Source organism: Cervus canadensis, chromosome 11 (genome assembly GCF_019320065.1).
Source record: "Cervus canadensis isolate Bull #8, Minnesota chromosome 11, ASM1932006v1, whole genome shotgun sequence".
Classification (NCBI taxonomy): domain Eukaryota; kingdom Metazoa; phylum Chordata; class Mammalia; order Artiodactyla; family Cervidae; genus Cervus; species Cervus canadensis.
Window position 1 is genome coordinate 70550177 of NC_057396.1, and position 12337 is coordinate 70562513.

General features: G+C 41.9%; 1 protein-coding gene across 7 annotated transcripts in view; it reads right to left on the reverse strand.

Moving 5' to 3' along the window:
* AMBRA1 (autophagy and beclin 1 regulator 1) overlaps window positions 1–12337 on the reverse strand; it is a 166224-nt gene that overhangs the window by 101383 nt on the left and 52504 nt on the right. For 5 of the 7 annotated variants that reach the window (XM_043482801.1, XM_043482802.1, XM_043482807.1 and 2 more), the window contains one exon: window positions 3699–3785. The exons of the other annotated variants lie outside the window; for them this stretch is intronic. In XM_043482801.1, coding sequence (XP_043338736.1) covers window positions 3699–3785 — 87 coding nt within the window. The remainder of the gene's footprint in view (window positions 1–3698; window positions 3786–12337) is intronic. 7 annotated transcript variants of the gene reach the window in all.

The window sequence follows — 12337 nt, forward strand, 5'->3', positions numbered from 1 at the left end:
TTTCTTTTTTAGTTTCTCAAGGGACCTCTTTTAAACTTCTCAGGGTGCCCTTTATAAAGATTCGCAGCTTTCCCCTAATCGTCCATGCTCAAAATATAAGACATGGAAGGGGCCGCAGCTTCTTTCACTTTCCAGATGAGAAAATAGGCTGAAAGATGGTGAACCCAGGATGACTGAAGAAGGCATCTTCAGGCATCACCTTCACCAGGACTCCTTTCTTCTCCAACAAATATCTACAGTTCCAGAACTGTCCTAGTTCCTTAAGATTATCTCTTTGAACTTCTTATCTCTCCTTTACAGATTATCCAGATATTTTAACACAGAGAAGATATTCAGGATAGAGACAGAGCACAATATACTCAGAAGAAACAGAAAATCTGAAAGATTTGTCTATTTCTTAAGACAGAGCATCAGAGGCTACATGGGCATTGAACAACACAGAAGACAAACAGTCACTCTTCTCCCTTACGATGGCTGCTCTCATAAGCAATTAATCTAGATAGACCTGTATTCTGACTATGGTTCAGTATCTTCACACTCCATGAAAATATCCATGTCCTATACAATTTGCATAGTCCCTTCTTTCTCAAGTTTTTCCTCTGTCTTTCACAACACATATAACTCGAGACTGTGAACTGAGAAAGTGAGAGTAGACCAATAACAGAAAAATGCTTTATACATATATTAAGTAGATACTAAGCAATTTCAAGACTTAAAACCTGCCCAAGGCATACACTTTGATTCAGCAATTCCATTAGTGATTTTATCCTACAGAAACACACAAGGATATGAAAATAAATATATAAATTGCTGGCACTAGTGAAAAACTAGAAACGCCTCAAATGTCCATCAACAGATTAAATAAATTATACCTATACAAAGAAACACTATGTAAAAGTTGAAAAGAAAAAGTTATCCCTACATATGCACAACAAAAGCCCTCTAAAATAAAAATTTAAGTGGGGGAAAATTAAAGAATGGTATTTATGATGTATGTGTATATATATTTCTGTAATTAGAACAAAAAATAAAACACAGCAATCCTGATGAGGATTCCCAGGGACTTTAACTTCTGCAATGCTTAAATATAAAATGAAAAAAGCATCTTTTTTTTTAAATGGAACTCTGGAAAAACTGATTGAGAATGGAAAAAGAAATACTTATATCCAAATTGTAGGAAAAGTACTTACAAACATCTTGCTGCCTGATCTTTCATTACTCCTGGACAAAGGAAGACTCTGGGCAAATTCTCAGTAAATCTACTCACTCAGAACAAAGAAGATCCTGCAGTTAACACGAAATAAGGCTGCCTCTGAAATGACTGTCATCACAGGTAGCGTCCTTTTGACCAACCATCCAATAGACTTTCCAAGGAGGCCAGGACACAATCTTTGGAACTCAGAAATCTGTGTTATGGAACAATATGCTGCCTTTGGTGCCTCTGATTCCAAATTATCTTTATACACTAGGTGGGCATGGAAGGTACAAAGGCCTTGGCCAAGATCATCAGAGTGTAAGAATGACCGTCTCAACCTGTGGGACATTCATTGTCTCTTTGGGCACCTGGTCCCATGCATTTGGTGAGGACAAATCAAGAACCCTAAATTTTCAACAGACAGAAGTCAATACTGTCTCTACCAAATACACAGAAATCTTCCAGCAGAAATCAATTGCTGTTGGTTAAATTCTCAAGTTAATCAGACTAGAAAGGAATGAAAAATGGAAGTTTAAAGAAAAAATAAAGTTTTAAGAGGAAAATGAAGATTGATTATTTTTTTTAGAAATGATACTGAGAAGTGACCACAAAACACTTGTTCCTCAGTTGACAGCCTACCCTAATGGAAAAATCATATTAAGGTGAGAGAGGTAGAAATAATGTTGATGCTAACTATAATTAAATAAAGACTGCCCTTTTATGTAGGGGTAAAAATTCAGTACTAGGTAACCTCAATTGTTTAATTTCACCATTGAACAGGAATTCCCTAAGCTATAAAACTATGCATCAGTGGCAAAGAAAAATGTACTCTTGGCACAAATCTTAAGTAGAAGTATATCCTAGTCTTGTCTTTTTAGGTATCCGAGGGAAGTTAAGGATCTGAATACTGAGATGTCTCATAAAGGTTTTGACCTATACATATTATGCCGGGTAAGTCTAAGACGAAAAAGAAATTAAAAAGCCAGTAATGTGGTAACAATCATCCTCCTACTAGAGAGCTTGATAATTATCAAACTCTAAAAGTGTTCCAAATGAATATTTTAAATAACTCAAGTTTTCTTCAAGGAAAAATACTACCCCCCTTGGAAAAAAAACCCTACTATGCATTTAAAGGGAAAGTGTAAAAATACAAACACCATAAAGCCTGGCGTTTCTGTGATAAAGACCTGAGTAGGAATAGACAACAAGTTCATTACATGAAAGGAGGACAAGTAATGGTCTTTATGAACCACTGTTAAACTTTGTCAGGTTAAAAATTCTGGGGTTGAGTTTCCCATTACTGTACTAAAAAAACCCAAAACAAAACTGTCTCACAGCAAGAAGTTCTCTGAGTGTTTCAAAGAAATTGATTTATGCAAAACAATTCCTTCTCTTACTGAGGGCTTGTTATTTTCAAATATGACAACAGACTAACTTCCTTGTTTCAGTCTTCATCAGAGTTGTCCACCCGTTTTAAAATCATAAATCCCTGGTTCCCTGATCCTTGGATTGGCTATTTGTGGGGTATGGAAAAGGAAGTAATAGGATGATGGGGAATCTTTTCATTAGGGTCTTCAGAAAGAATGCTCAAAATCATGACCTAACTCTGGTAACAACAAAATCATTCAATATCCTTGAAATGAACTTGGTCTAAAGGTTCCAATCCTGACTTGAAATTCTTGATCTACAGCAAAGCTCACTTAGCCTTTTCTGACCCACATTGTTACCTCAACCCCACCATTACAAACTACCCTCTTCTTCTAAAGCTTCACAGCGTGTGTTCCGGAGTTGCTTAAAGAATGTGCAGGTTATCCCCCTTTTGGATCATGAACAGAATTATTAAGTCCAGCTGTGACATCCCCACAGGGCTGCTCACCAGAAATAAATATTATACATCAACTCAACACCCCATCCTTGGTCCTGAGTTACCAGTATCTTCAACTTCAAAACTCATCAAACTTTTTTTTAAATCTCTTCAAGATCTTTTCAAATGTCTGCTAATTAGCGTAAGGCAAGCTCCTTATTAACTCTTGAATAACTTATTTTACCCAGTTACCCTTTGTCAGTCATCTCTTTCTTCACGTAGTCTCCAAAGAGTCAACATCTGAATGACCTTGATTTCTGCCTTCTGATGTTCTAAATTCTCTCTCAAATGAGGATTTTTTTGGTTTGCTTTTAATTTGCTAAGTGATTTCCCTATTAATAAAAACTGTCGTTTCCCTTTTGGCTGTCCATCTGAACGGTAACGGCAGAAAAGAAATGTCCTATGACTCTGCCAGGGAGCCCCAAAGGGTCAGGGCTTAGGCGTAGCCCTCTGCCACCAGAGGCGCTGTTCACTTACCTGTAACACTTCCCCATCACCTCAACCACCTGTCTCAGAACTGTAACTGAAGAGGCAAAGAGCACCAGGACCAGAGAGGCACGGACCGGGGCGTCCACCAGCTCGGCACCCCCAAGGGCAGCCCCTCCCCCCACCTGGTGCCATTGCTCACTTTAGCCTTACCTCGCTGGGTCTGGGTAAATTGGGTGCTCTCTGGATCCTGCTCCATCATAACGGGATAATGAAATGAGGGAAGACTCCAGCAGCCTCCTAGCAGAGATTAAAAAAATGGCAATAATCCCTGTCAATTACCAACTCAGAGGTCATTCATTAGGAAAAATGGGGGAGAGAGATAAATAACATCCCCCTTTGCGGCTAGCTGACACCTCCTGTCTGGGCTCGCATCCTTCCTACCAGCACTTAGAGGCGTAATGATATGAAGCGCTCCAGAGCGCCCACACTGGATATGGCCACTGTATGATCCTGAATACTGCTCTTCTGTGAGAAATGAACAAGTGCTTTAGAGACACGATCTTATTTTTATTTGCAGTACCTCCAGCAGACAAACAGGAGGTTGGGATCAACATGAGAGAGGAAAAAGGCATACCTACAGATTAACATGGAGTGCCAACACTTTACTTCGGTGTTCAGTTCCCCCATGTCATCCTCATCCCATTATCTTCTAGGCACTCTGCTCTGCCCACACCCTTGTGTGAGTACCCTCCAGGGCTTTCTTGGTGGTTTAGTCGCTAAGTTGTGTCCGATTCTGATCCCATGGACTCTTAAGTCCTCCAGGCTCCTCTGTCCATGGAATTCTCCAGGCAAGAATACTGGAGAGGGTTGCCATTTCCTTCTTAACAACTGATAAAAAAAAATCTTCAATTATATAATCTAGCCCAGCCATCCGTTCAATGATCATATGTGTTCATTTACTGAGCATTTTTTTTTAGTGCCAGGCAATACTAAGCACTTCACATGTACTCCATTTAACCTCAGCGCAGCCTGGAAAGGTAAGCATCACTACACGACAAGGAGATCAACGGGCCGAGGGGTGAGGTGCACTGCACGGGGCACACCACTACTGAGAGCGCACCAGAGCGCCGGGGAAGGCCTGTCAACTCCAGCATGCCTCAAACGACTACGCACACGAATCCACTGTGAGTCCAAACTAGGATGTGGATCCAGGATCACTGGCTCTTTCTGTTTTTTAAAGGGACGCCAGAAATTTGGACTTTTGCATGAAGTCTCCTGTTAAGTTTTACTAAAACATTTTTCTTCCTTTTCCTATGGGAAGGGCCAGTGAAAACATGTTTGATAAACATGGCTCGGGGTCCCCCAGCTTGCCATGTCTGCCACACTGCTTCCCAACTCCAGTGTGCCTTGGCGGCCAATCAAGCTCCTGCCATGGAACACGTTTCCAGGGAAGAGGTCTCAGGAAGAAACGCACGCTGTTCCCCTCTGGCAGCATCTTGCCTGGCTCTCCCAGGAGCGGGTCCCGGCCCCCTGCCAGACTCTTCTCTAAAGCAGGTCTGCAGGGTACAGACAGCAGCTGCCAATCTTCTCCAACTGAGTTAACTCAATTCACTGTCATTGAAACCAGCTGGCTTTAGGTAGTCGTGTGCAGTCACTTTATCCCAGCGACTGGCTCACCGGAGCATCTTCCCTGACAGTCTGGGGAAGAGAACAGCAGAGGCCTGACAGCCTGGCTTGCTACCCTTCCCACCCAGGACAGCCAAGTGTTACATCATGGTTTTGATCTACGCAAGGCTTATCATCCCCACGCTTAAAACAAGTTAAACAATCCCACCCCTGAAGGGAGAGAACACAGTGAAACCAATGAGGAAGAGAAGAAAGCAATACAACACTTCTCTGTGGTTGAAAACCTGAATCTTCAATGATATCACTGTTTACAGTAGCAGACATTCTGTGTTTCATCAATTGTAAGACACGCTCCCCCCACACATTTTAACATGTGTGAAATAGGGATGCATCTTATAATTGTGTGACGCAGTTTAATTGGCAGGATTTTTTTTCTTTCATAGGTGCACTTAAGATAACAGCATGTCTTTGAATCTTGAAATATGGGATGTTTCTGAGAGGAGGGGATAGTGAGAGGTACACAGACTCGAAGAAGAAAAGTGGAATTTTGAGAAGAGGATCCATTTAGGCCATCATATAAGGTGGTGCTAGTGGTAAAGAACACCCCTGCCAATGCTGGAGACACAAGAGACATGGGTTTGATCCCTGGGTCGGGAAGATCCCCTAGGGGAGGGCACAGCAACCCACTCCAGTGTTCTTGCCTGGAGAATCCCATGGACAGAGGAGCCTGGTGGGCTACAGTCCACAGGGCAGCAGAGAGTCGGCCATGACCGAAGCGACTGAGCACGCACGCATGTTCACTACTAATAAGTTTGTGCTACAGGAATTAGGTGGGAGCTGAAGAACAGAAGCAAGATCTGGGAGCAGCTGACTGCCTTGGGACACCCAGAAGCCTGCTCTATCCCAACGGGTTCTGGACTGAGTTTTGAGTATCACTGAGCCCTGTCGTGTTACCCTCCAAATGGCTGCTCCATAAGCAGAGGCGCTTTGACAAGGGGCATCCTCCGGAGTAAACCAAAGTATATCCTTCTTTAAAATGACCCTGCCAATTTAGGAGGCCAATGTTACCCCCTACTCTGCCAAGGCAGTGACAGCCTCAGAGAAATTAGATGAGTTTTTAAGCATGCTGTAAAGAAGATTCTTGAGCCAGAAGAGCTTGGGTTAGGTCATTTCAATTTTACTGGTTCTATTTTACAATCCCACAAACTCTACTCCCCACCCTAAATTCCAATCTTAATTAGGACGACTTCTTAAAACAGAGTTACACCAAAATGTTAAGTTTTGTCTCTGGGGAGTCCCTGATGAGGTTCTTTTAGAACATATACCCCCTATGCCTACTTACTAGAATCTGTTGGCAACATTTGCTCCCAGGCAATACAGTGGACTGGCAAGTCATACATACATGGCATTTTAACTCTAATACACAAAATCAGGAGAGCCAATTACTCTGTAGAGTACCCCCAAACATGTATCACTGATGAAACATTAAGCTCTCTACAGTTACAACACAAACACTATCGGAAGGATTAAAAAAGACTGTTATAATTGGTGTTAAATAAAGAAAGAACTAGAGTGACTAGACAAGTAAATATCACCACCACTCCTAGGAAACTCAAAGAAAGATCTTTCTCTCCCACAGTTAGCTTCTTGCCAAGAGCCATCAATGGGGAAATGACGCAAGAGAATGGAACAGAATGGCAGCGGAATGCCTTCTGCTCTGGCCACTACAAATTTCACTTGACTCAATGGTTAATCAAGCAGTTCAGTAATATGAAATCAGGTAGGACTTAGGGCTCAGGGCTCAGACAAGTTGGTTGAAGTCTGAAGGTACCACTTCACTCTGACCTGTTAACTCCAGTCAGAAATGTTTTAAAGAGTCTCTGAAGCTATGGAAAGGAAACTTTTCTTTACAAGTTTGCCTAGTTCATTCTCTATGCCAGTGGTGTTCAAGTGAGGTTCACCACGGGCTGTGTGCTATTTTGATCCACTGGAGAACAGGAAGAAAATATCAGAACATTTGATTTAAATGTATAACCATAATGTGTATCTCACACACACACACACACACACACACACACACAGAAGCACAAGTGCTCAAAAGCATTTTACGAACAGAAGTGTTTCTTTTTAAGTCTAAAGGCCACTGTTCTATCAAACTACACACTACTTTAATAAAATTCAATATTTAACACAATAATCACAAACATAAAATATTAAAACTAAACAAATAAAAGCATAATCATATTCATATCTAGATACATCAAAAGAGAGAAAATAATACAGAAAATGTGGTAAAATGTTAACATACAGTGAATGTGAGTGAAGAGTATAACGGGAATTCTTTGCACTATTTTTGCAACTTTTCCGCAAGTCTGAAATTACTGCAAAATTCAAAACATCAAATATACAAAATCTAAAAGTAAACCACTGAAAACTAAAGAGAAAACTACTCATTTGCAAAAGAATTACTCACTTCTTAAAACGACTTTCTTCAAAATAGCAAATTGCTTCTAAAAAGCAGGTTTGGCAAACTACAGGCACTCGGCCAGCTGCCTGTTTTTATAAATAAAGTTTTATCCAAACACAGCCACAACCATTCATTTAAATATTGTCTGTGACTGCTTTGGAGCTAGGAAGGCAGAGCTGAGTAGTCTAGATAGGGATAGGCCTATAATAAGCCTCTAATACGTACTGCCTAGCCCTTTACAGAAAAAAAAATCTGCCCATTCATGCTCTAAAGTATTTGCTTATATAAAATCCCTTGAAAGAGAAGGTGGAGTCAGTATGGAAAGGAACAGAAAAACTTAAAATCAAAGTATTACACACTACAGTAAGTCATCAAAAATTAACATTCAGTTCAGTTCAGTCGTGTCCGACTCTTTGCGACCCCGTGAATCGCGGCAAGCCAGGCCTCCCTGTCCATCACCAACTGCCAGTTATTACACCCTACTAAAAATTATAAGTCAACAGGAAGACAATTTAAGCTACAAAATTCCTAACATTTTATATGAATACAACTATTTCTTCCTACCTTAATTAATACCCTGAATCTGTACAAGGGTTCCGTAGATCAGCTGTATCCTTTGATGACTAAGAAAACAATAAAAAATAGTAGTAGAAGAAAGTGCTGGAAAAGAACAAAGTTGTCAGGGCAGATGAGATGGGTCATCCAAAAGGAAAGAAACTTTCTTTCAAATTCACTGGATATTAGGATTGAGAAGCAGAAAGTCTGGGTAACAGTCTAGACAGAATAAACAAGCCAGCGACAACTCTTCCTTAATAAACAACTATATCCTAAAGACATGCTTTTTTAACTGGCTGTCGGATCACACAGAAAATCAACAAGCTAAAGCCAACAAACATGTACAAACTTCTCCAACACTAGAGACAATCAACTGCTAAAACTCTTATATACTGTTAAGGACAACTGCCCCTAGGAGCTACTAATAAGATGCCCCGGGTGCCCCACACCTAAAGAGTAGTTTCCCAGTCTGGCTCTGGTGTGTGGGTGACATCTGCTAGTCCAGTTCAGGGGAGCCAAACTCAAAGGAATAACCACCTTCTGCTTAGGGAATAAACTCCAAACTCCTCAGCTTGGCAGTCAAAGCTGCGCAGTGCAATTTCTCATTCCTTCTGAACATGCTACCTGCTCTGGTCCAGTGGTTTTCAAACTTTCTGGTCTCAGAGTTCCTTTAACACGTAAAAAAAAAATTTTATTGGAGTAAAGTTGATCTCCGATGTTGTACAGTTTCAGAGTATACAGCAAAGTGAATCAGTTATACATATATCCATCCTTTCTCTGATTCTTAACCCATATAGGCCATTACAGAGTACTGAGTCGAGTTCCCTGTGATACACAGTAGGGCCTTAATTAGTTATCTATTTTACTGAGGATCCCAAAGAGCTTTTGCTTATATGGGTTTTATCTACCAATATGTACTACACTTGAGATTAAAACTGAGAAAAATAGACTACACAAGCACAAAGAGTGAAAAAGACAAAGAATACCTCAGCATTGTTATAAAGACAGTTTTGACTTCAGGGACCCCAGGCCACACTTCAAGAACTACTCCTCTAACTACCCTAAACACACACACACCCCCATTTCACCCCTGTTTTTAGTTTGGCCATTCCTTCTTTCTGGAAAGTTCTTCCCCTACCTATAAAAATCTTTCAAAGCTCAAATGTCTCACTCCTCCAGTCAGAAGCTCACCCTCGCTCCCCTCATCCCCCAGAGCAGTTGAACCCTCTCTTAAAAGAGCTTCCCACAGTCACTTGGTACTGCAGTTCCTTACGTCTTCTTGTCTCTACCACCAGACTGTAAGCTACATGAAAGCAAGTACTGGATCCAAGTCATCTTTTTATCCCCATTAAAACTCATATCCTAATGAACACACAAGAGGAAGCCAGTAAATATCTAAGGACAGTAAATCAGCAAGACCAAGCAGATCTGGAAAAATAAGCAAAACGACATATCTGATTGCCCGTCACTGACCCCGTGCCTTTCAGACAAGGTTTCTGGGTGTCCAACACCCGACACAGAAATTCCTGAAGGAACTAGTTTCTCAGAAACTGCTGACCTCAGTCTTCACCCCGCGGGTCACTTCAGCCGCTCAGGTTAAAGTGTGGACATGTTCTGTCCTGATAAACGCGGTGCAGCCTGGTCCCTGGGAGGCTTATTAAATCATAAAGTCAGAGGCTGGCTACTTGCCTGGGAAACTACCACTGGTGCTCCCCGACAGCTTATTGCCAAAAGAGAGCTCACAGGGGAGAGACGGCCGTGTTTTCAGGGGCAGCGAAGGGGTGGGAGGCCAAAGAAACTTGGATACACCACTGCCTTCTTCTCTTCTGCATCCTGCTCTGCAAGCCCCAGATCTCTGCCTCAGTGCATGCCAGGGCTGGAAGATGACAAGCCCTTATTCTTCGTAAAAAATAATTGTGTGTTCTGAAACGACACCTCTATTATGATTTCCAAATTGACATCTCTGCTTTACAGCGGAGGCATCCAAGCCTCCCCATTTCACACAGTGGCAATTATCATTTAAGTTATCCAACGATAGGCACTCATCTGATCCCTGTAGGGCCCCCGAGTTCTGGGGGGTGCGCTATGGCACATGATGCAGCTGCCAGCAGGGCCCGCCCGGCGATTCCTGCCCCTGCTGGGGGGCAGACCAAGGCAAGGCGGCGCTGCTAGAAGGCTAACCTCGGGGAAGAAACAGGCACGCGACAGAAAGAGCGCACAGCGCCTGTTGTGTGGCTCAGCCTTATTTTACCACCATCAAGCATAAACAATTCACAGGGCTCAAAATAAAGGCTTTTTACCAGAAAAGCTTGAAAACATCTTTACAAAACATGAACATATTCCTCAATGTCTCTCTGCAGTGAGCAATAGATGGCAAAACATCAGCACGGCATAGTCACAGACACCAAGAGGGAAGAAGCTGGGAACAATTCACATGGGACGCGCGACTGTGCGTCCAGCTGCACAGAAGTCCTGCCCGAAAAGCCAGCTAGACCCCTCTGCAGACATCTGACGCTCCGCGGACTGTGAGGCCCACAGATATTTTAATTTTTTTATTTTAAAATAAATTTTATTCTACATTGGAACATAGTTGGTGGGTTATTTTTAATACATTTGTAAAAAGATTGGTTAGTCCTATACTTAGCTCCGTGTATCCTCCACACATCACACTATAGGTATGAAGCTTCCATTTACAATAAAAACTCAGTTTTGTCAGCATCTGAACTCAAAGGTCCAAGGTCATCTACGTGGACATGTTTATGCTGTCCCCAATTCTTTCTTTGGGAGACTTGGGAGGTGGGCCCATAGATCAGACATTTTTAAACTAGGAATTTAGATCAGAGGCTTTTCACCGAAGGATAAGTAGGATCATATCAATGACAAGTTCCACAGCCGGTTCTGATATTCACACGCACATGTACTAACAAACAGCAGCCATGACATGCAAGTGTGGACTTCAATTAAAAGGCAGTGTACCCTACTTGACTGGTTTCCCCCCAAATCAAGAAGACATTTACACAATTCCATAATCCTGGAATTCTCGGCTAATTTTATTCAGAATAACAGATAATTCCAAAAAAAAGTCTATCTCTAGATCTACTAATACTACAAAGGCTGCAGGATATAATCATTGACGGCTTCAGTAACAGCAAACCTTGTACATTTCTTCTCAGACGATTTTTCACATTCACATTCCTGATCTGAAAATTTAAAAACCCTCAACGAGGGTCGTTTGTTCCACTGACCTGGGTATACTGCAAACACTGTACTCTATACTATGAAGTAAAACCTTAGGGTCAACATCAGCATGGCAAAGAGAAGTTAGTAAATGAAGCCTAACAAGAGAATGAAGAAAAAAGGATTGCACAGTGGGCTGGAGCATTTATTAACCAGAGGCCAAGAGGCAGCCTTCCTGGCGCATGTCTGTTCAAGTAATGAGGTTTCTGGAGTCTATAGAAATAGAAAAGAGGGCAGAGATTCCAGCTGGGCCCCCAAACAATCCACTGTTAGCCCTGGAGCTAACCCGAAGCTCAGAGTACAATCACTTTTCTTATATCCTAGGTTCACACTGAACTGCTTCTCTTAGTGACATTCGATTTTCACTGATTCGCCTCTGGGAGTATAATACTTGCCCTTCCACCCTGATCCTGACTTCAACAACCTTCCTGATTCCCTCTGGACTGAGAATTTGACTCCACTGGAATAATCTCTCTACCATTTCCCTGTCTAGACAACACGAAATTGTCATAAATGACACCTAAAGTACAATTAGGAGAAAAACTGCAATTTCCACTCTCCACCCCCGTTTTCCAAAAGAACTGCACATGCACATCAATCAACTCTTCCATGAAGATTAACTCCATGGAGCCTGGTAGCCATTTAATTCCCAACGTGCTAAATATTATGCATCCCCCATCCCCTCCACTATAATTAGAAGATGTAAATTGCCTTCTTTCCACTAGCACTAATGGTTATCATCTCAGAGATGTGAATGCCTGCAGAATCGATACCTGTGTAAAAAGTCCTTACACACACTTGATCCAGCTGCATTTTATTTAGCAGAATCAGACACAAGCAAAAAGACAAGGCGGAAAAGGAGAGAGGCAATGAGAGAAAGGCAGGACTCAGAGCATCAGAACCAGCGGCGTGACTATAACAATGATAAAAACAGGACAGTGTGGAGCCACTGCAAGCCCTCTGT